The 25,253-nt window shown below is 42.6% G+C and overlaps 1 protein-coding gene across 1 annotated transcript in view; it reads left to right on the top strand.

Moving 5' to 3' along the window:
- greb1l (GREB1 like retinoic acid receptor coactivator) overlaps window positions 1-25,253 on the top strand; it is a 339,711-nt gene that overhangs the window by 179,423 nt on the left and 135,035 nt on the right. Inside the window, exons 4-8 of the mRNA XM_067979743.1 lie at window positions 10,145-10,351; window positions 15,634-15,810; window positions 19,997-20,173; window positions 21,640-21,792; window positions 24,887-25,018. Of these exons, the coding sequence (XP_067835844.1) occupies window positions 10,145-10,351; window positions 15,634-15,810; window positions 19,997-20,173; window positions 21,640-21,792; window positions 24,887-25,018 (846 nt within the window). The remainder of the gene's footprint in view (window positions 1-10,144; window positions 10,352-15,633; window positions 15,811-19,996; window positions 20,174-21,639; window positions 21,793-24,886; window positions 25,019-25,253) is intronic.

The following is a 25,253-nucleotide window of genomic DNA, read 5'->3' as shown; positions in this document are numbered from 1 at the left end:
TCCCCCAGAACGATCAAGGCACCTTTAGCGCATCTTGAGCAGCCCTATAGCATGCCCAATTGTAGACCTGGTAGCGATGTGGCTGTCGTTACATCGACGCTGTTGCTCGGTGGTGGGGTTCCACAGAGGTGTCGTGAGCCACGCGTGCAGGGGATATCCCTTGTCCCCGAGGAGCCAGCCCTTGCGGGTGTTCGGTGCGTGGAAGAGGGGCGGAATGTTGGACTCCCGGAGGATGAAGGAATCGTGGCAGCTGCCAGTGTATCTGGTGCACACGTGAAGGAATCTCTTGTGGTGGTCACAGATGAGCTGAGTGTTGATGGAGTGATAGCCCTTCCTATTGATGAACAGTCCTGGCTCGTGTGGAGGTGCTCGTATTGTTATATGGGTGCAATCGATTACACCCTGCACCCGTGGGAAGCCAGCCAAAGCGTGGACTCCCACTGCCCTCTCCGTCTGGCTGATGTCATCCATGGGGAAGTTGACGTATTGTGAGGTTCTGCGAAACAAGCCGTCGGTGACTAGCCTTATGCACTTGTGTGCAGACGACTGAGAGACCGCGGTGATGTCCCCGGTGGCACCCTGTAATGATGCAGAGGCAAAGAAGTTGAGGGCAGTCGAGACTTTGACAGTGACAGGTAAGGAGATGCTGCCCGATCCAGCCGGGAGCAGCTCGGCATAAAGGAGGCCGCATATGTCTGTGACTACCTGGCAACTGACTCTGAGCCTCCATATTCACTGCTCCTCAGAGAGGTCCAGGAAGCTGAGCCTCGGTCTGTAGACCCTGTGGCGAGTGTAGTGCCTCCTGCGACGTCGCTCTTTCTGTTGTTGCCCTCCGTGCTGTTGTGCAGGTGCCTGTGGCGCAGCACTGTGTTGTGGAGCTCCACGTGGCGGTGGCGGATGGCGTGCCTGGCGAGGCTGGTGATGTTGCTCGTCCTCGGATGAAGTGATGAATGCGACCATGCCGTCCCCCATCCTGACTGTGTGAGTTTGAGGGGGTCCGCAAAGTAGGTAAATGTGTTTGCACAGCAGAGTTTAGGGTATAAATTAATAATTTTGAGTGGAAAGACAAAGGTGTTGCAGCCGAAACTTTGTCTGAAGTGACAGAGTGCCCTGCTGCAATAAATTTAGGTATTCCCCCCAACTGTCAAATAATCATTTGCATCTCCCACTGGCTGCTGGCTGAAACACGTCTGTTGCAACAGGGAGTTTTTCCCACAGCACGGGAAACATGCTGAGGATCCTTCAAAATTGCAACCCTGTCAAAATCTCCACTCAATGAGGTGTCTCAAATACCTCAACTATCTGCCTAACTATGTAAATGATCACCCCGCTGGCTTTAATTGCCGGTGGGAGTCCCGCATTTGGGTGGTGCGCACGCACCCGAACGCGTCAGCGGGTTGGATCCGGGCTCCGAACCCGCTCTGGGTTTCTGCCATTTTACAACCCCACCCCGCCCCCAACGCACCTGCTACACCATCCGAAAATCGGCCCCAAGGTGTTTGGCAAAAGAACCAGAGGTGACATGAGGAAACATTTTTTTACACAGGGGGTTGTTGTGAACTGGAATGCACTGCCTGAAAGGGTAGTGGAAGCAGATTCAATAATAACTTTCAAAAAGGAATTGGATAAATACTTGAAGGGAAATTTTATTACAGGGGAGTGGACTAATTGGATAGCTCTGTAAAAGAGCCGGCAGAGGCACGATGGGCTGAATGGCCTCCTATGCTGTGTGATTCTATGATTGTGAAATATGTATTTTTAAAATTTTTTATTTTGTCTGGACCTTTATTTCGGAAGTTAAAATATATAGTTACCGAGAAAAAATGGGAGATGGAAAACATTTTCACATGCAAGTTGACAAATTTGCTCCAGAGCACCACCTGGTGGCCAGCGTCTGGAACTACAGAGCCACGTATTGTCACATTAATGGGAAAATCCTGTTAAAAATGTTATGGAGCAGGCATCACCAGTTGGACACTGTTAATATGGAGAAATCCATAGGCACTGTTGACATTGGAATTTTGAATTGAAAGATGATAGGACATACTATTTTTAATAAAATACTAATTGATCTCCAGGGGTCTCAAAATCAAGTGTATTATTCAGGTCCAGTCCCTCCTGCAAACTTGGCAGGTGAATTCAGCTGCCACTGGCACCCTCAAGATAGCCTTTGCCAGCATAATGCGTACCTATCTGTGCGTTTGCTGAACTAAGAGAAATCCCGGGGAGAAGAAGGCCATGTCCCCTCCTACACTGACGTATGCCCCCTCCCCCCCCCCCCCCCACCATTTGGTTGCGGATTGGGATAGCATGTCAGCATCAGCTGCAAGATGGCTATAGGTCATGGTGCTGGCAAAATGGAAGAGCCATGCTGTGTGATTAAAATTTACAAGGATTAAAGTTACAAAGGTGAGGAACAAAGCCCCCATCAAGGGAAATCTTCCTCTATCATCAGAGGCCTCTAGTTGATGGGAGACATCAGAGCCCAAGTAAAAGAACTGGCCAAAGACATATTTTGGGCAATATTTAATAACTGGAACATAGGAACAGGAGTAGGCAATTCAGCCCCTCGAGCCATTCTGCCATTCTGCAGGTGACACCTCTCTGTCTGAACACGGTGATTGCCTTGGCAACGGGCAGTTGCAGGGGCATTCTGTAAACACCATGTATTGTTCTATATGTATAAATGCGTAGGCTTCAAGGAGCTCCTGAACATTTACCTGAGGAAGGAGGAAGCCTCCGAAAGCTTGTGAATTTAAAATAAAATTGCTGGACTATAACTTGGTGTTGTAAAATTGTTTACAATTGTCAACCCGTCCATCACCGGCATCTCCACGCCATTCAATTAGATCATGGTTGATCTGTACCTCAGCTTCCCTTACCAGTCTTTGTTACCTATCCCTTGATACCCTTTCCCAATAAAAATCTATCAATCTCAGTCTTGAAGATATCAATTGACCCAGCATCCACAGCCTTTTGGGAGAGAGGGTTCCAGATTTCCACTATCCTTTGTGTGAAAAAATGCTTCCTGATTCACTCTTATGGCTTTGCTCTAATTTTAAAATTATGCCCTCTTGTTCTGGATTTCTCCTTCAGAAGTAATAGTTTCTTTGCATCTACCCTATCAAATTCCTTTATAATTTTAAACACCTCAATTAGATCACCCCTCGACCTTCTAAACTCAAGTGAATACAAGCCATGTTTATGCAACTATCTTCATAATTTAACCCCCTAATCCTTGTATCATTTTGCTGAACCTGCGCTGTAACCCTTCCAAGACCAATATATTTTTCCTGAGGTTCACTGCCCAAAACTGAACGCAATACTCCAGATGGAGTCTGACCAAGGCTTTGTACAACTGAAGCATCAATTCTTCACTTTTGTATTCCAACCCCCTTGAGGTAAAGACCAACATTCCAGTGGCCCTTTTGATTACTTTTTGTACCTGTGCACTACCTTATAGTGATTTGTGTATATGGACACCTAAATTCCCTTGCTTCTTCACAGCTCCCAGTCTCTCATTATTAACAAAGTATTTTGAATTGCCTTCCTCTGATCCATAATTGATGATCTCACACTTTCCCATATTCATCTCCATCTTCCATAGTTTTGCCCACTCAACTGGAGAGTGAAATAAAAGATTAACAAATATATACACATTTCAAAATTTAAAAATACAAATAAAAACTAGCAAACTCGCCTGGTTTCTCAATTAACATGTTAAGAATCTAAAATGGTGCCTATTCAGAGCTGAGAACAGGCAAACACATTGCGCGGTCGTGTACACTTCTGCTCCACAATGTCACCCAGTGGCCAGAGCCTGCAACTGCAATGGCACAAACTGTCACACTAATTGGAAAATCCTATTAAAATGGTGACAGGGCAAGTGTAACCTGATGTGGCCACAATTAATAGGGAAAAATGCATGCTCTTTTGACATAGTGCTTTTGATTGGAAAGATGACAGGATGTACTGTGATGTTAGTTTATTGGATACAGCACAGAAAAAGGATTTGGGGTTATCGGTGGAAGATCATTGAAGACATCTGTAGTGTTTGGTAGCAGTAAATAAGGCAGATAGAATCTTGGGTTGTATAATGCATGGAATACAACACACTTCACAAGATGTGATATTTAGCCTGTACAGGGCATTGGTTTGCTCCCATCTGGGGTACTGTGTACAGGTCTGGTCATCAAATTAGAGAAAGGATACTATGGTATTATATAAGGTGCAGCAAAGGGTTACTCATCTGATATCTGGTATTAGATACCTGAACTACAAGGAGAAACTTTGTTTAAATTAGAAAAGAGAAAACTGAGCAGGGATCCCTAAGAGTATTGACAACTTGAACCCTGAGAAATTGTTTACCATGATTCTGTGAAAGATACCAAGGGAACATGGAATTAAACTCAGAAGAGGGAAGGTGAGTGGGAAGTTCAGGTTTAACTATTTCACACAGTGAATGATGAATGTTTGGAATGGACTGCCCAGGGAGGCGGTCGAAGTTGATAATATCAGTAATTTTAAGAGGGAATTGGTGAGAAAATCAATTGAGGAACATACGTAATGAACTATGTGTGATGTCATTGAACTCATGGCCAGCCAGATAGATCAAAATGGACTTTTCCAGCCTTGTACATTTCTACGTTCCTTTGATTCCTCCATAACCCTCCAAAAGTTATGAAGTATTTGTAGGTCTAACGACGGAGGTGTGGGGAGTGTGGCAAGGCAGATGCAGTATTTTGAGTTGAGGCTCCTTCAGATGTTTCCTGGTTGTGACAAATTTTTGTGATAGAAATTATAGCATGTAAGTAGTAGTCTGGCTGTGTATAGTATGAATATCAAAACTTGAAGTCCTGGTTGGGACACCACTGTATTTGAATTTCACAATTGCAATTTGAGTTGCATAAACAATTGCCACCTCTTTGCAAAATTTACTTGGAAGTGCTGCCGCTGTATATTTATAATATGTTAACACTTCCAAGGAGACTTTACTTCTGCCAAATTAGAGTGGATTTAAAGTGACTACTGTAGCATGCATAAACACTTTGAAGTGCTACAGAGAAGGTGTCACAGTGTATGACCTGGAATCTCCTGGAGAAACCCGCCCGACTTCGTACGCTATAGAGGTGGTATCTAAGGAAAATAGGGCGTGAAGGCGTTCGACTAAAACCCTGCCCCAAAAAATGGCCAACAGAATTTGGCTCCTGTTACTCCAACTGTGACTGCTGCCCATCCTGAGCCTGCCCCGCTATGGTAGTGTAGGAGGGGCGTGGCCTTCTTTTCCCTTGGATTTCCCTTAGTTTCCACCAAGTTCCTACCAATATATGGGTGGCAGTGTTGGGACTAGTATGATGTCCCAGAAGCTCGAAAGCATATTGGAGGCTGTTGTTGACACTTATTAGTGATCTTGTAGAATGTTACAGCATGGAAGTGACTGACAACATTCAAGCCTCTTGTAAACTAAGGTAGTTGCTACATTCTGCACAGGATTTCAAAAGGTAAGTTAATTTAGGAAGTAATGGATTTCTCTTCGGAATTCCATTGTTCCTGTGTTTTGAGGAAGGGGATAATGAGGACCCGGAGGAGCAGAAGATAGAAGCCTGGAGAGTCCGGTATCATGTATGCAGGCAAAACAAGACCCGTAGATACCCATGCCATAGGGTCTATAGATGAAGGAGATCATATATGGATTTTCCCCACCGTGTGTAAGAAGACTACAGGTTCCTCTGGATGAAGTAAATGAGTTATGCCAGCTGTTGGCACCAGACTTTCAGCCTCTTTCTACTAGGGCAGAGCTGTAAAAGTAACAACAGCTCTAAATGTTTATGCCACCGGATGTTTCCAGACAGCCTCGGGTGACCTAAGTTATTAAGTCAATCAGCAGTGCACCACTGCATTAAACAGGTGATTTTTTGCTCAGGTAGGCCTCAGATTTCATACCCTTCCTCATATATCCACCAAATCAGAGACAAAGAGCACTTGAATTTTATCGAATGGCAGGATTCCACAAGTCCAGGGTGCCACGCAAGTGTCTGAACACACCCTGAATTTCGTCAACAGGAAGAATTATCAATCTGTAACTATGGAGCTTGTGAGCGATGCCAGCTACATCATTTTGCATATGAATATTTGCCACTCTAGAAGCTGCCACGATTTTTCTGTTCTCTGACAGTCAAGATGCTTACATTGTTCAGGCAAAGCAATGTGTGCAGGATGATTGCTTGGAGACCAGGGTTACCGAATTTAACCACAGCTGATGACACCACTCCGTCATCTGAGGACTGAGAGCGACAGCAGTTTCAATGAAGCCTTGTGTGCCACGTGCATCATTATTGAGCAGATCATTGATATTCTGAAGTCCTGCTTTTGTTGCCCAGATAGGTTGGGGGGAGCCTTATCAGGAAAGGTGTGGACATTCTATCCACAAAAGATGAAGAGGAAGAAGGTGAAGGCTATAAATCTCATCATCATGACAAGGGCGCTCAAGAGAAGGAGGAGGTGGTGCAGGTGGCCCTGTCTGCCCCCATAGGCAGATGTAAAAGATCCCATGGTACTATTCGAAGAAGTGCAGGAGATTGCTCTTTGTGTTTTGGCCAACATTTATCTTTCAGCCAATACTTCCAAAAATAGATTAACTGTTCATCCATCTCATTGCTGTTGGTGTGACCTTGCTGAATGCAAATTTACTGCTAGATTTGTTTACAAAACAGTGACTACAATTCAATAGTGCGTCATTGGCTGTAAAGCTCTTTGGGATTACCTGAAGGTTTGAAAGGTGCTATATATAAGCAAGTTCTTTCTTTCTTACAATCTGTTATCATCAAATAAAAGGATAAACAGACACCTTTATAAAAATAATCCATAAACAACACCAATCTGCAAAAGATTTCCATATATACTGATTGTCATTTCTTTATGTCCAACTACAATTTCTTATCATCATGCCTACGATAATGGGTGGGAAGTGTCTGATGCCGTATGCATCATATGGGACAGGCGAGATGGACCAGCTGGTCTTTTCTTGTCCGACATGTTCGTATGTGCCCCTTGTGTCTAAAACTCTTTTCACACTCTGATTCCTAACCTCTAATTCCTATGTGGTGGTACCTCATTGTCAGGGAGTTGTGAGTTTGGTGGCTGAGACTGTACCAATAGCGCTCTCGAGAACTGAGGTGGCACCTGTTTCAGTGATGCTGATGTCCTTTCAGGATTTGCGTCCAGTGTGATATTGCCTGTGTGTCGAATGCCTACTGGGCCCAGCCCTTCTGTGCTGGCATTGTTGATCTGCTCAACCACATCCTCTCCTCCTTCTTTGATGCCTTGCCCTCATTAAAACTTTAATCTCTCCCATCCTGGTCGTTCTCCTGAAATGGCTCCCATCTTCGCTCCCTCAAGTCCAAAGGTTGTGGTCTGTAGCGCATCTGGTGCATAACTGGTTTAGCCATCTATCACGAGATCTGGCTGGACCACATCAAGTGCTATAGGACCTCATTTTCCTCTGCCAAACCACTCACTACTCCAGGATCATCCTAGAGAGCAAAGATTGTTTTCTCTACTAGCAACCTTCTTCTTAATCCCCTCCACACTGCCCCCTCCACCCTCACCTCCAACAACAATTGTGAGGAGCATATGAACTTCTTCGTCATTAAGGCTGAGACCATCCATTAAGCTGCCTCTGCTGCTTCCTGCTCTTCCCCTTGCTCACCAAGCCAAAATCCTCCGGTTAAACACCGTCTTCACTCCCCCGCCTGAAATTCCATACACTTGACATCGATTCCATTTCCCTTCCTGGCCACTGTCTCAGTTTGAACCAGACTGTTAGTAACCTCGGTATCCCATTTGATCCCGAGCTGAGCTTCCGACCCCATATCCTCTCCATCACTTGCACATCCATGTCGTCGCCTGCCTCTGCCTCTTCCTCAGCCTATCTGCTACTGAAAGCCTCATGCATTCCTTTGTCATCTTTAGATTTGACTAGTCCAATGCACTCCTGGCCAGCCTCTCATCCTCCATGCTCTGTAATCGTCACCTCATCCAAACTTCTGCTGCCATTTGCTATCCTGCACCAAATTCAGCTCACCCATCACTCCTGTCCTTGCTGACCTACATTGGTTCCCGATCCCCCAACACTGCACGTTTAAAATTTTCATCCTCATATTTAAATGCCTTCATGGCTTCACCCCTCCCTATCTCCATAACCTCTTTTAGCCGTACAGTACTTCAGAACTCTCCGTTCCTCCGACTCTGACCTCTTGTGTATCCCTGGCTCCCTTCCACCACATCAACATTGGCAGCCCTGCCTTCAGCCACCTAGGCCCTACACTCTTGAATTCCCTCCCTAAACCTCACCACCTCCCTCTCCTTAAAGACCCTCCTTAAAACCCACTTCTTTGACGAAGCTTTTGAATAAATGAGCAGTTAATCTGTTTTGGCAGTGTTGGCTAAAGCTCCCTGCTCTTCTTTAAACTGAGCCATTGGATCTCCATTCACCTGAGTAGACAGACAGGCTTCAGGTTAACATCTCAACAGAAATATGAAACCTCCGACAATGCAGCACTCCCTCATCTTAGATGTGTCAGCTAAGATTACATGCTCAAAGTACTGGAAAAGGGCTTACACGTACAACATTCTTACTCAGAGACGAAAGTTGCTAAACTGGCACTTTAATTAAACTTTGAGATAATGAAGCTTTGAATTCACTTTCAGGGATTAGATATGACTGCTTATATATTTTAAATGGAAGGAAAATCGGACGGGTTCCTTTATGGTTGAGCACTTATAACCGTCTGATTTTTCAATATTCACTGCGCCCAGGTGATCCAGTGCACATGGGTGCAGACCCAGGAAAATCTAACCTATAATATCTAGACTTGTTTAATGTATTATGATTGAGATTTTATATGTGCTGAAAGGTACTACATTATTATAAAATGAATATAAGCTCCCTTCCAAAATTAAAGTTTATATTTGACTTTGTGAGGAGGTTGCATTTTGATTTTATTGGTTTATGTTGCCAGTGTTATAAATTGGATAGCCAGGTGGTGAAGGATAGAATACTAGAGCCTGGTTTTCAGTTGCTTCCAACCTTTATTCACAGAGATCCACATTACACCCACACCACACCCTAGATCAGCTCTCTTACAAATGGATACAAGAGAGTTCTCAATTGATACGCACCACCTGAATACAATTAACACTAATTGATATAAATCACATGGATACACTTAACAGCCAGTAGCAATCAATTTTCATGACATTATAAGATCTAGATTAAAATATCTACTTAAAATAATTGCTTACCAGTGCAAACTTTCAAATCTGGTATACTGGTCACAGTGGTGTATAAGTCGTTGCATCAAGGGACTCGCCCAAAGACCCAGCTGTATAAGCCAGTGAGTAGCTGAGGCAATTAAACCAGGAAGATCTCATGTTCAATCTGTGCTGAGTTACCTGATCACAGCTGGAGCAGTGGTTAGGGTGCCACATTTAGTCCGAGTTCCCCTTTGTCAGGGAGGGGAACTTCAGCCAGGGTTCAGTGTTACTGATAACTATTCAATGACCCCAGTTATAAATGCGTGACAGGATTGAGCTCAGTTTCCTCCATCAGTCAAATAGCCTGTTGACATATCCCTTAAAAATGGACAATTAGGGAGACTGGTGCCTATGGGACCATACCCCAGTAAGGAGCCAATGCCTTAATGAGAGGAGGAGGAGGAGGAGGAGGAGGGAGGAGAGAACATTGGCAGAAGAAGAAAAAAAATATTTAAAAATAGGACAAATACCCAGATGAAGTATAACTTGCAACAAGAGTTTGCACTAATTGGTAAATATTGAAACATATTGTCAGCATATATAATATTTTCAACTGTCTGGGGTATTTTAAGTTTAACTTTATGTTGAAGCACATGTCCATGTGTAAATGCACGAAACCATTCTTAAAATTGTGATGACCAATAGTTATCAAGTTTAGTTGCACTGTGAGCTTTTATAACCCTAAACTAGTGTATGTTTCAAGCTGTCATTTAATTGTTAGAAACTATATGTGTTTGTCTTCATTAATTATGTCCCTAGCATTCTGGCATGTAAGCGATACAGATATGAGCTGATTTGAAATAACGCCTGAAATTTGTTCTTGAAACAGATGTCAAACCAAAGATAGAGGAACTTGATAAAGAAATTGAAGTCCATCGTTACACACAGAGTAGCTCTTCTGGATTCCCAGCTATACAAGTTGGTAACGGATTGGATAATGAAGAGGAGGAGGAAGAGGAGGAAATGTCTGAGTCAAACAGCCCACCTATTGCGTACATGCAGAAACATGCTCCAGAGGGATCCTGCACTACAGATGGTGCGTATAGCTTTGTCTTCTGATATACAGTAACCATCAGTGACCTAGATTTACACCTAGCAGCAGGGTCTCAGCTCAAGGGTTATCTATGAGTGTTGATACTGATCCTTTCCAGAGTGCCAGCCATGAAGCAGTTCTAATGCTCCACCTACTGACACAGTAATCGTTCAAACATGCAATCCTTGAGAAAGCAGTGCAAATTTACTCATATGTGCTTTGTGCTAATGGATGGTGCCACAGAGTGGTGGTGCATGGGTGATGGTCCATGATACCCCACACTGCTAAATTCCTGATCTTAGTTGTGCCATTATGAGGTTGTGGCATGTGGAGACCATGTGCCTCCCAAAGGCAAGATTAGAGAGAATCATCACTGGTTTGCTGTCACACACTTCCTAGCAGCTGGTTCAGAATTCCATAGAAACAGATTATCTGCTGCCTCAACTGTATAAAGACATTGCCAGGGAAACTATGATAGATAACATTCTAGTAAGTGTGCTGGGAAACACCTTTTGGTTATGCATTCCAGAAGCTTATGAGTGGATACCTTAATAAAGGGACACTGGTGTAAGAAACATAGTATCTGAGGGCTTGCCATATTTCCTCAGCAATATCGTATGACAAATGGACCCTTCAAAACAAATTTGCCTCCATGATTTTTGAGAAATGGAGAACATCTGAAGTTGGCCCATTTACTTTGATTACAAACATATTGTACAAGTTCTGCTCTAGGAGACTGGATTCCAGTGCGCACGGACAAGTCCAACTATTTTACTGGAAGTTTCTTGCAGTTTTCTTGATTCCCGTGGTGATTTGAGAGTTCAACGGGGAAAGTATCAGAGTAACACTTGCTTTGGCTGAGGAAAGCATGGTTCTAATCCTTACTCCACCAAACTTATGTCAGAGACTATAGGAATTCCTTGCATCTAAATTTAGCTGGATTATGTCTGATGACTTGGTTATGAAAAAAAGTAGACTAATCTCCCCAGATTTATCCCCTATTGTAATGGAAATGCGTCTAATCTCTTAAAATTGTAGCAGAAACATTACAATAAAGAACTGGTTTGTACTGCGTAATCTAGACCATTTTCTAGACTCAAACATCCGTGAAGTAGTGCAAACTTGAAGAACCAAAAGCTGGAGTATATATGCAGCTAATTGCAGCTTTCCATTTAAATGTAAAATGGAGATTTTTTAAAAAGCGGAACATGCAGCAGCAACAGGAGAGGTTGACAGGATTTTTCAAAAGTCGTGGTATTCCTAGGGTTCAGGATGTCATCAACTGCACATGTGGCAATAATATTCAAGCACCTGTGCAACATTTTGTAAGATGAACAGCAGTAAACCATGTTACAGAATGAAGAGGATGACAAGAAACTAGCAGAAGCATGTGGCAGAACCACATGATCCTACTTGCATGTCAGGAATAGACTGTTCTTTTTCCACGACTTTTTTAAGCATCTCCTCTCATTTGTCCAGAGGCATCTGCAAGGAAAGATGGTGGTAGCATCAGAGCTATCTGCCTGCTCCTGTGCTTCTAGTCAAGTGTCCCTGCTGGAGGCTGAGTCCAACGTTAGCCACTGCTTGAGCACAGAGCATTGCACTGTCATGTGTTTTCTGAATCACTCATTTATGGTTCTTTGGAATCCGTCTTCAAGTGCAATGAGGCCCATCATAGAGCGTAGACCTCAGCATCTCCACAGCAATAATGGGACCATTCATGAGAGGTCCTGCACCTGTGCTTATCGCCTGTGTGCTGGAGATCTCCTCTGCAGATACCACTGATGCTGCATACTGCTTAGTTGTAGTCTGCAGAGCCGAGAACCTTGCGGCACAACATCGCCTAGCTGTTTACCAGCTGTTTGCATTGTACACTTATTTGTGTTCTTGAAGAATCCTCGATTGCATAGCTGACTCCGTGAATTAACTCAACAGGGTCTATGTCATAATATGCGTCTTTTCAACAATCGCTAGCCCTTTTTTTTAGCCACCAACTCTGCTGCTTTCATACCTGTGAAAATTGACTCATAACTTATAAATTAGTAAAAGTCTGCAGAGTTTGTGTCTCTGATTTGGTGTGTGCTTGATGCTACTGAGTGCTCTTGCTGAGACGGCTCATCTTGCTGCTCCTGGGATTGTGGCATGTCTGTAAAAACAATAAAAGGGCTCATGATACAGCGTGCATTGTTTGGAATGTTCTTGTTGCTGTGCAGATAGTACATGGCACATTTTGCAGTGTAACACAGTCACTGCTTTACACCAGCTGAAACAAATGCAATAATAATTATACAAACCTGGAATGTATTCCTCTGCTTGCGCGTCACCCACTTTATATACAGCTTTCCAACTAATGAGTGTCATGATAACATCTTCAAAGGGAGTTAGTGGTTTGGCTTGCTGAATCCTTCCACTGATCTGTGCTTTCTGCCTTCTGTTGAAAGCAGCTTTTTTTCTCCAAGGAAAAGGTAGAAATACATTCAATGAGTGAATATTTTGTGCTGTGTATTTTAGGCAGCCACATAGTTTTATCGCCTTAGGCATAGCTAGCCTAAATGTAATGTATCTTGCTTGCGAAAATATTTGAGAACTGATTGAATTTACTATAATTGCCAGTTGTATGTGTGAATAATGGTAGCCCATCATCACTCTTTCCCAGCTGCATCATTTTAAGTCCTTTTTTGATCCATCCATGGTAGTTCTTAACCATGTTCATTACTTCCCTTTGTGTTGCATTTACAGCAGGATACTAGGTCACTGGGTTACATATATTAAGGTACTCAAGCAAACGGGTGTGACATCAGTAACTTACTTTGATTGTCATCAGTGGCTACATATATGACAGTGCCCATACATGAGGGAATTTATTTATTCACATTCATTCTCATTTCCCACTTTGGCACTTTTAATCAAGTCAGACATCTGGATATTTTTCCAGCGATCCCTGTGTTGAACTTCTGTAAAACTGCCAGAAGTTATGTTGATGGTGCACTGTTACAGCTGCCACCTGGGACTATTGCGATATTCCCAACCAACATTTAACAGGAGCTGGCTTGTTTCTCTCCTGTACTTTTTTTCAGGAATCCCGCTTTGGTAATTTTTTCTTAAGTTTCTCTCCCCTGTGGTTTTTCTTTTGAAGTCTCTCCCTCCCTTTCTTTTTGTTTTAATATCTGCCTTACCCATACTTTTTTAACATCTCCACTCCTTTTGCTTTTTTAAATAAAGGTCCTGCTCCCTGACATTCAGAGACCCTTCTGACTCCCTCATTTTCCTCATGGTGCTTCCCATCTGGCAACTGCAATGCTGTGGGAGGTAGTGAAAAGAAAATTGTTTGAGAGGAAAAGGAAAAGTACAGAGGTAGAGAAGAAAAGAGAGAGAGGGACTAAGTGAATTAGGAGATAGACAGCTAAGTGAATAGGAAACAAAGACCTAAATGAGGATGGTGAAAAACAAAAGTGGAGAAGAGAGAGACAATACTGAGGGAGAGAGTGTGAAACAGAAATGGAGGGGGAAAGAGAGAAACAGAGAAGTGAGGGAATAGAGAGAAAAAATAAAAGTGAAGGAGAGCAAAATACAAATTTCAGGAGATAAGGGAGTTCAAAATTGTGAAGGAGGAAACAGAAACAGAATGACAGCAGAGTGAAAAACAGAAGGGAGGAGAGAGACATTTTTTGAAGATTTACCACTGCTTAACCAGAGGGGTGTAAGATGCTGAGATTTCTTTTTGTTGGGGCCCAGCCCAAAAAAGTTCAGAGAACTACTGAATCAGATCGTTTTGTTCAAATTTATTGTCAAAAATTAGCTTGAGTGCATTGTGGATGAGCCATGCTTATGGGTAGGCCGTTGATGTTCCTACCATAATTTTGTCAGCAGTTTTGCCTGTGTGATGGTGTTAAACTTGTACAAGCATCTATCTCATTGTAGTAGCTGTGTTTTCAATATTTAATTGGGAACTGTGCAAAGTCAGTCTTGGGACAGCTCCAAAAGGATTCCTCCACCATCACTCCTTGAATCTAAGCAATAAGTGACTTCATCTCTGAAGGCATCTGTCCAATATTTGGACGTTGCTACTTCCAATAGACAATCATCATAGCATGCTACTTGGGTGATTATGAATAGGACACCTTAGAGTATTTTGCTAATATTTGGGTAATCTTTATTGGTGTTGATCTACATACCAGTGTAACTGAAGTTTTTGATTGACCTGAGTATTTGGTAGTTTTCATCTACAATAGGAATCAATTGTCACAGCTGTATGGCAAAGTGTTGCAGTGCTCTAATATTCCAGGATAGGAAGATGTAAACTTACAATCGAGGGCAATGAACTCAGTCATTAATTTCCAAAAGGCTTGGGCTTGTGAAAATATCTGTCACAACTTGTGCTTTTTGTTGTGAATTGAGCATCCAATTTATTTGTTTGAGAAAAGAAAAAATGTATTTGCTGCTGTCCCTGATGTAGCTGAGCTGAATGTTTGGTGGATTGCAGCTTGTGAGTGAATGTCAGCAGAGGCTAGGATTCTAACCTGTATTACTTTTGGATGAAAACTTTTGTTATTCCCAACATTTTGTTCAGTAAGGTGTTCCTCCTTTTGTTTTTGAAAGAATAAACAGTGTAATTGGACAATGTTGGTGCATATTGTAGAAGTGATTTAATTGCTGGTGACATCTGTTATTAAGGGGTTTTAAAAGTGCTTTAGAAAAGTTCCTAAAATCCTGGAACTCAGCATGATGGCATTGGTTTGTTTATAGTGGCAAAGTACAATGTTAGTGAAACAACTAAGGTTAACTCCAAAAAGGAATTTCACTGCATGCATTCTCAAAACAATCAATAATAAAAAAGGAAATAAAATGGAGTCTAAAGTTGGGTGGTAGCACAAAACGAGCGATAGCGAATCACCAGCCTGATTTACACTCCGCCCGTTTTACACTCCGCCCAATTTTCTCTTTCATTGAAACCAATAGAAAAGAGAATCGAGTGGAATGTAAAATGGGCTGCTGATTCGCCATTGCCTGTTGTGCGCTACCACTCGAGACAAATTTATACCCCAATATTTCTGCAAAGATAATTGTGCTTTAAAATGTCTTTCATGCATATTATGAATCAGCCTATTTTCTGCTCAAACATATATATACAATAGCTATACCATTCTATAACTGTTGTAAAGTAAGGTCTTATTTTCATTTGCTAAGCAATCTTTAATTTTATTCTATTGATATTATTTGGAAAAATTGTTGAAGTCATCACATCTTTTTGCAAAAAAATAAATAATGCTTTTGCTTTGATTTAGGTTTCTGCCAGGCTGGCAAAGACTTGCGTCTGGTATCACTCTCCACAGAACAAATTGACATTCCACCAGGCTTTGTGTTGGTAGGAGCCAAGTCTCCAAATCTTCCAGAGCACATTCTGATCTGCGCAGTGGATAAACGATTCCTGCCTGATGACAATGGAAAGAATGCACTTTTAGGTGAGGAATCTCTTATTTCTGACAGTAAGTTATAGGTTGTGTGACAGCACATTAATCAGTAAAACTGTAAGTTTCTTTACCTTTATGAACATTCTGTATTTGCATTTGTGTAAATGTCCACAAAAGGGATGATGCCACAGTCAATCAATGTTCAGTGGTTTTAAAATTTGCTCCAAGTGCATTATCAAATTGATTTTGCTTTCCTGTTTTGTCTGCAAATATAGCAATTTGTGAACACTGGGCTCAATTTTCAAAAGGAGCCGGGAAGGGGGTGGGGGGGTGGGGTCAATTTGAGGTCGGGAAACCCATTAGTACGGGTTTCCCGGACGTCCTTACAATTTTGACGTAAGGACGTCTTTTTTTTTTTGTCGGTTTCCTGTCTGACTGACCGGCTGATTGACAGGCTGGCCTCAGTCAGACGGGAGACCAGCCAGGAAGAGGACATCATGTAAGTCTTTGTTTGCATGGATGGGGAGGGGGACGGCGGGGGTGGGGGGCACAGGTGGGCAAGGGGCGCAGGTGGGCATGGGGTCATGAGTCATGGGGGATGGGATCGGGGGTCCGCAATCATTGAGGGGGAGGGTCAGGGGATTGGGGTCGGAGGATCGGTGTCGAAGGGGGAGGATCGGGGTTGTGGTCGGTGCAGGTAGGCTTGTTGGGCCTGGGGGAAGCAATCTTGCTCCTCCGAGCCCACAAGCTGTCCCTTTCTAGGCACTTACCTGTTAATCTCGGGCCTTCTCGCCTCCTTTCATGAGGCGTTAAACAGAAGGCCTGGGAATCCCGGCCCCCTGGGGTTGAAATGGGGAAATTAGTTAAAAACGGAGGCCTGAAGCCTCCCTGAAAGGTTTTAAGGCCCGGCCCGACCCGCCCCCTCGTCCCGCCCTGGTGAAAACTGGAAATGGGCGGGTTGGGGGCAGGTCTGAAATGATGGCAATTTTCAATGCCCCCACCCCAAACCCACCCGTTTTTTTATTTTTAAATTCAAGCCCTTTGTGAGAATCTTCCTTTGCTGTCACATTTTTAATTTTTCTCTTCTCTTGGTTCTCTTCCCCTGCATTTCCACCCAGTTATTCTGGTTCAAAAAATGTAAACCTATTTTGATATATAGGCCCAGAAATCCCTGGGATCAGAGAGAACAGAATGCAGTGGGGTAGGGGTGGGGGCAGGAATTTAGGGTGGAACCTGGTTCCACTAGGATTCTGGCCTGTTTAAAATGGCCCTTTAAGTTCCAGTGTGGAGGTTGTGGGAGGATCTTCTGCCTGCCCCACCCCCCACATTCAAAGGGGGCATGTCTGTAGGAGTTCCTGAGCTTCTCATAATAATCTTGCTGATAATATTTCACTCCTGGCATTTCCCTCAATGCTAGTAGCTCTCTGTGAATGCTGATGATAGATATGTCCTCTCAGGCAACCACCAATCTATGTTGGTAAATAGTAATGGAACTGCTTGGATGCTGGTGATCCCTTTATGGAGATTCACTGTCAAAGATTGGAGACTGTCTACTGTTCATAACACACAATGCACTTGACTGCATTCTTGTATATAGTTACTGAATGATCCTGGATTGTGTGGGTAACATTGTAGCTAGTGAGATTATTTCTAGATAGAAAACGATCCTATGTTTATCATGTCATTAATGGAAAATTATTTTGTAATGAAAATAATGAAATTAGATTTTGTCAGCATGGTAGTACATCTTACTGGTGCTCCAATATACTGTGCCATAGATTTGATTTCTTGTGGTGAATTTTGGGTTTTGTTTGTTGTGTGAAGGTCACACACGTCCCCTCCGGAGAGAATGAAGATCTGAGAGTTAATCGACCCAGGCTACTCTTGTGAATCTTGGTGCCCTATTACAGAGTGTCGTTGGAAGAGGCCTGAAAACGGATTGGCTGGAAATATTTTGTCACTTTGGCAGATAGGGAGAAAATAAATAAAAACTGTTGGATGCAAGTTAGATGTTAGTCCACTGAACTAATTTCTTTGACAAGGCATGGAGTTCTTCTTGAAAATGGACTTGAAAACTTAATATACACATATACTTGCCGCATCTGTAAAAATGTTAGCATATTTAAATTAACTTTGAGTGTTTAAGGGGCATAAGGTTTTGCCAAAGCATATTTTTTGGATGGGAGGGAAAAGTGGGAGAACTCGGCACTGTTTTCATCTTGGAATCTGATGCTTCTGGGGTGATGATGCATTTCAGCTAGATTTACATCATTGCATTGTGCAAATGCAAACAATTGGGTAAAAAATGTTTGGTAGACATTTTTTTTCATGAAGATGGTGTCCCTTTAAATTAGCAAAATCCAGTTTAGTCTCCCTACTTTGAGTTCTTTGTTGAAATTTAAAATGGTAATTTACAAATGATAATTTTCTGTCTTATGAAAATGTGCCTTGCTTTGGAATGAATGCTTTATTTTAATTGGAAATATAATCATTCCAACTTTGAAAATACTCATGTTTTCTTTTTCTAACTTGTGTAAAAGTAGTTTCCTGTATTTTTCAGTTGTATAAGAGAGTTAAACTTAGAATATAGAATGCTTTTTAAAAAAAGAATCAGTTTGCTCCCTCTTCTCCGGAGGACATTGATTTTTTTTTATTCGTTCATGGGATGTGGGTGTCGCTGGCGAGGCCAGCATTTATTGCCTATCCCTAATTGCCCTCGAGAAGGTGGTGGTGAGCCATCTTCTTGAACCGCTGCAGTCCGTGTGGTGACGGTTTTCCCACAGTGCTGTTAGGAAGGGACATTGTGTGGGTAACGATGGATTTTGACCCAGCGACAATGAAGGAACGGCGATATATTTCCAAGTCGGAATGGTGTGTGACTTGGAGGGGAACGTGCAGGTGGTGTTGTTCCCATGTGCCTGCTGCTCTTGTCCTTCTAGGTGGTAGAGGTCGCGGGTTTGGGAGGTGATGTCGAAGAAGCCTTGGCGCGTTGCTGCAGTGCATCCTGTGGATGGTACACACTGCAGCCACAGTGCGCCGGTGGTGAAGGGAGTGAATGTTTAGGGTGGTGGATGGGGTGCCAATCAAGCGGGCTGCTTTATCTTGGATTCATGCTGGGATACAGTTCCATAGGCATCAGTCACGCTCTGGTGTGCTGCTCAAGTGACCATTATTCATGTGTAAGCTTAAACAGTGAGTGCTGATAGGCTATTCGTCGGTGGGAGATATCACAACCACACCTGAGCCTCTCCACACATGCACAGTTTGTAGCAATGGTCAATAGATCTCAATCAGCAGTGGTGTCGCTGGCCAATTTTTCAGCACAGGGTATTGAGGACAATGTTAGCACCCTTACTTGCCACTCTGACTGAGATCAACTAACTCAGCATAGAACAGGTATCAAACCTACGCCGAAATCGCAGCAGGGTGGACTTCTCCCCCATCCCATGGCTGCGCTCCTGACTGCAGCCAATTTTCTGGGGTCGAGCTAAGTAAGTTGCATTTTTTTGACAGATTGCAGGAAAAATTCCTATCTTTGTCAAGGAACTCGCCTCGAGGGTTAAGGAGAGACCCAGAGTGCTTGCCACAGTGTAACTTGGGCAGCAGCTCCCAAGGCTGAGGAAAAAAGATATTTGCACCTTGACTAAGGCAATGTGGCCCTTTAAATTTTAAATCAATCTTCCATCCCCATAGCAATCTTACACACCAGGAATATAATGGAGTTGCCCATGTTGCTATGGTGCATATGACAGGATATATTTTGTATGACTTATTCCTGCCAGTTGTGTATCTTTTCAATACATCCGCCCATATTAGAGCGCCGTGTCCTATCACGTGGAAAATCCTGGAAATAACAGGGTCTGCAGGGAGCAGCTCCCCACCCAGTTTTTCCACCCAGTCAGGCTGGAGTTACGCTGGGGAACCAGTGTAACTCTCAACAAAAAACCCTTGCTCTGGTTCCCTATTGGTATGATCAGTTCGATATGTGGCAGTGCAGTTACCCAACTGAGCCATTGAGGGAGCTACGGTTTTTTAAAAAGACAAATTTAACCAAAAGGACAAACCCCAGCTTTACCTATGTTTTCCTGCAATTGGAAGCTTAACAGATTTAATGGGGAAAAATATCCTTTCCATTGAAAAGGTTCAGAGGAAACAACATTTTTCTTTGTGAAGCTTAGTCATATCCATGAGTCAGCATTCTCACCATCTGCTCTTGCATCTGTTGTTGTGACTACAGGTTTCTCGGGGAACTGCATCGGCTGTGGGGAGAAAGGATTTCGGTACTTCACCGAGTTTTCCAATCATATCAACTTAAAGCTGACAACCCAGCCGAAGAAGCAGAAGCACTTAAAATATTACCTGGTCAAAAATTCTCAAGGTGTTTTCTCAAAAGGACCACTGATTTGCTGGAAAGGTAATTAAACTCAATACAAAGCCTCTCGGGTTGGTACATTCCAGCGGCTTAGCCACTTTATCTACGATGATCAACAATTTTCCAATGTTCAGTAAAAATGTAATGGAAAAATAACTCTTTATTTTGCAAACTAGATTATTCAATCATTAATGCTCATCAAAAAAAATCAAAACCATATATTATAAGCAGGCAGGGGAAGATTTCCTCTCTGTTTGTTTGTAGCAAAATGCAAGTGTGTATATAAAGAATGGGTTTGTGATGTTACTACGAATAACAAATCTTGCTCACAATGTTGAACTCTAGCCCAAAACATTAGATGGATAGATCTTACAATTTTTTCTTTGTTTACAAGTGTAATATTGAAACAGCTATTTGTTCCCAGACTATTTGTCTGAATGAAGAGGATAGACTTTTGTTTGTACTACCTGGGTATAAAGTATCGCCTGGGGGCGTGCAGAGAGAAAAATCGAATGGGGAGGATCACATGCCTGATATGGAGCCTTTGTGATTTTCTTTCCGTTAATTTAGATGGAATGTGTGTGAAAGCCTGGTGTTTGCTTCCATGGTTAGAGTGTATGATGAATAGGCTCTTAAGCCTAACCTTGTGCTTCTTCTAAGTACATCTCTGTGGCAATAGTATGTGAGATGGCTGGCTGTTTTGCAGGTATATAAGCCTCTTGGATTGAGCTGGCTCTCATTCCAGCAGCTGAGTCTTGAGTTTTGAATTGTGCAGAGCTTGTAAGTACACTGTACCTTTTTAACTATGGAATGAGGGTTTGAATCCAGCCCCAGACAGATGGGATGAATGTGTCTTTTCTTGGGTGGCTATAAAGATCTTAAGTGAACTGATTTTGAGCAGTCAACTGTGGCCCCGAAATTCCTGGGTTGGGGAAGGCATATGCCTGTGCAGGGCCAGAAATTTCTGATGTGACTGATCTACGCCAGGGTTCCACTGTAAAAGTGCCTGGCATAATTCCCATTCAGTTTCAGGCCGTGCTGAAGAAGCCCTTCTAATGGCAGCCACATGCAAATAACGGAGCTAGGACAGGATGATGTCACCCATCCTAAATTCCATGATTTCTGTCTTACCATCCACCCTTGATGAATGGGTCCAGGCAAACAGTGCCTTTTAAGTAGTGATGCCCATTCTCAAGACGGAAGCACATGGTTAAAGGGACACTGCTCAGCTGAGATTGCTGGTGGAGACTTTTGGCTATATCTTGGGATTCACTGCAAATATTAGAATTTATTTTTCACTGTTACACTAAGACAGTAGAGGCCATAGAGGGATCGAGAGAGGTGGTAGTGAAATATAGAGCTAGGCGTCATCAGCGTACACATGGAAACTGACTCCTTGTGAGGCCTTGATATAATTTTAAAACATGTGTCACATGCATGGCAATGAAATACCAATAGTTCTGATACTGAATTTAAAAAAATATTCACTCCCTTTGAAATGTTCTTAGAATGCCGGACTCGTCAGTCGCCTAGCAGTTATTCGTCTGCACTACCCTCTGCCAAGCCGGTTGCTTCAGTCGTTGGTTCTACATCGCCTTCTCCAAATGTAGACACAGTATCATGCAGTGGTTACAGTACTACGGTTGCTAGCTCTCAGACAGGTGGGTTTTTGAGGTTGCTGAGTACATGGATTCAAAAGTAAAATCTGGTATGCATTAGAATACAGTCCATTTGAAATTATTAACACATGGCACTTAACTGATGCTAAGGTGCTGCTTACCTTGCAACATGGACATACCAGTATTATTTTGTGATAGATACACAAATGAGAGCAGTCAGGAATAATTTTTTATATGAGAAACATTTCCTTTCAAATTCAATGAAGCCTGTTTGTTGTTTTGTCAAGGGGGTAAGACTCCCACTTTTTGAGGGTCAATTCACTGTTTCCATATTCCCAGTTTGCACGAAGGGACCATAAATTGGAGAATTGGCCACTACGTTGTTGTCAAGAGTGGCACTCTGCTGGGAGCATGGGATCAGTGAATTTACCCAATGTTCACTAGTTTCCTAGTCTTGGGTTTCTCCACATCATGCACCATGCTTGAGAAGGCAAGCAAATGAACTGCACCCAGATCCCTGCCATGCTGCTTTCAAATTGGCCTGTAAGAGTGTGGAGTGTGTCAAAACAACCTTAGCTAAATATTTCTCAAGTTTTCCAAACATCCCTGTAGAGAACTGCTTGGTTTCCACTCGACACTTCCTTATAGTAGTGTGGCTGAGATTGAAGTCTAGTGTGTAAAAGATCACTGGACTAAGCTTGCATCTTCCTACTGTGAGGTGCAGTGACCTGAGGATGTTCCTCCAGTTTTCTCCCCCCCGCCCTGAAGGCACTGGCTTATGTTGGGCTATGGTTCGACAGGTTCCAGTGCCCCTATGGGACCCTACCCAAGTGGCCATTTTTAATGAATGTGCTTACCCTAGAGATGCTCAGATGAACAATAGTGCCCAAATTGCAGCATTGACCAAGATCAGCTAAGTCAGCATTGACCAAGGAGGGATGGGTTTTTTTCCGGGTCAGTATGGCTCCGTTCCACAATTGGCACTGCTTTTAACCACTGTGCCATTGGTGGAAGTCCCTTTGACAAAGAGGGTTGTGGGGGGCTGCTTTGTTGTGATCCTTGACACAAGTTTATTGATATTTGATATTTATTGCTTACCACTATGGTGGGGTGAAGAGAAACATTAATTTAGCTTGAGAGTGAGGGGTAGAGAGAGAAAAAGAAATATGTGCACAGCTTGAAATAAAATTGTTTTGTCATGTACATTGCCATTGGTGGTGATGTGCATGTTCACAGTATGAATTATCAACACATTTATTTAAGTACTCTTCCTTCTGAGTTGGTATGCTAGAATTAGATGTGTGCAACTTGGAGGGAATGGCCTCAACTGCCACATGAAGGTGAAAGGGGTCATTTACCTTCCATGGAGTGCACAATATAGTATTTTGGCCATTGTGAACCCTTAACCCATTGAGTTAGTTGGACTGTAAATTATTTTCTAAATGTGTTTTTTCCTTCAACTTTTACCCTAGCTTCTTCTCTTCTGAAAGTGATGAGTCTGACTGGGGTACAGTTCTCCAGGCAGCACCAATTCTTCAGTATTTCTTTCAAGTAGTCATTCTTTATGTTTGAGGTTGGATCATAAGTGTTAACCTGCAATTCAATATAGGGCACTGCATATGAGTCTGTTCCCAAATGATGATAACACATTGCATACTATCAGGAAGAGTCACTTGGCAGTGATCAGAAGTGGGGACTGTTCACAGGTACAAAAAGTAATCAAAAAGGCCAATGAAATGTTGGCCTTTATCTTAAAGGGGATTGGAATTCAAAAGTGAAGGATTGATGCTTCTGGTGTACAGAGCCTTCGTCAGAACCCATCTGGAGTACTGCATTCAGTTTCGGGCACCGAAATATTGACCTTGGAAGGGCTAAAGCGCAGATTCACCAGAATGATACCAGGGCTTAAAGGGTTAAATTTATGAAGATAGGTTGAATAAACTTGGTTTTTATTCCCTTGAGTTTAGAAGGTTGAGGGATGATCTAATGGAGGTGTTTAAAATGATTACAGGATTTGATAGGGTAGGTACAGAGAAGCTATTTTCTCTGTTGGGGAAATCCAGAACAAGAGGGTATAATCTTAAAATTAGAGCCAGGCAATTTAGGATTGAAATCAGGAAGCATTTTTTCACATAAAGGGTCATGAAAATCTGGAACTCATTCCCCCAAAAGGCTGTGGATGCTGGGTCAATTGAAATTTTCAAGACTGAGATAGGTAGATTTTTGTTAGGTAAGGGTATCAAGGATATGAAACAAAGGCAAGTAAATGGAGTTATGGATCAGCCATGATCTAATTAAATGGTAGAACAGGTTCAGGAGGTTAAATGGCCTACTCCTGGTCCTAAGTTCTGAATTTTTCTTTCTCCTTCTCCCTAGCTCTGGACACTTAAGCCAATTACAACGTCCCATCTCCACTGCAGCCCTAACTGAGATCAACCTACTCGGCACAGACCAGTGACTGACCCTTGAACCCTCCTGGTCTATATGGCTCAATGCCATATCATGTTGTGTCTCTGTACTCTTTCTCAGAGAGTAATAGATACTGACATTTGTCTCTTTACAGACTTTCATTATCCAGTCAAATGTTCAGAGTAAGACAGCCAGAGAAGGAATTTGGTTAGAAATAGATGAACGTAGTAAAATGTACCACATTGTGGTACAATATGAGGAACTTCCCAGCAATGTGCACCATTTTATTACTCGTGACTACAAACAATTTTAATGTGACTCTGCATTTTACATAAGCATTTATACTTCTCAGCAGACAGCTGAGTGAAAAATTTCTTTTTCTATAATTCTTTGACCACAAATCCAACTCCATAATGGCTAAAAATGTCCCTAATCATATTGAAACATTTTTCTTTGTACTATAGCTGCTAGTAATATTTTATTTCCCTACTTTTGTTATAATATAAGTAACTGGAAAACGTTTAAGTTTTTTGCTGATTCTCTGGTTATAGTGGGCATAAATTCTCATGACAAATTGAGTGTGGCGTAAACAGATTAGTGATGAAAATGCTGCCCTATCAAGATGAGGGCCTGGAAGTTCCAAGTGCTCAACTCTACTGTACTCTTGCGTATAGCACAGAATATAAGCATCTTATAAGTTTAAAATATAATAATTGATACATTGCAGAATCGACATTCAGTCATGGTCCAGCATCATCCACTGCCAGTTACCCTGGATGTCAGGACCTATCCAGGAGTGGAAACATAGCAAAACCTCCGGCCCTATCCGTGCAACACCTTGGGAAACCTCCAACAACAGGTAATGTTTCTGCATTTATCTCTCTCATTTTTCTTTATCTTGGGGTCATTTTTTTAGAACAACTTTCTACCAACAGGGGCAATCAGCTCATCTACTATCAGTCCCCTACCAGCACTAGTGTTGGATTGTCCCCTAGGAGGTTTGTGAAAATTACCGAGGGTCACTCACTCACAGAGATTCAATTGTCCTTCTGATCACCATGCTCCCCATAAGCAAAATGTACCATAATGGGCCC

This window comes from Heptranchias perlo, chromosome 3, assembly GCF_035084215.1.
Source record: "Heptranchias perlo isolate sHepPer1 chromosome 3, sHepPer1.hap1, whole genome shotgun sequence".
NCBI classification, from domain to species: domain Eukaryota; kingdom Metazoa; phylum Chordata; class Chondrichthyes; order Hexanchiformes; family Hexanchidae; genus Heptranchias; species Heptranchias perlo.
The sequence above is the reverse complement of the archived record's forward strand: the minus strand, read 5'-3'. Positions and strand labels throughout refer to the sequence as shown.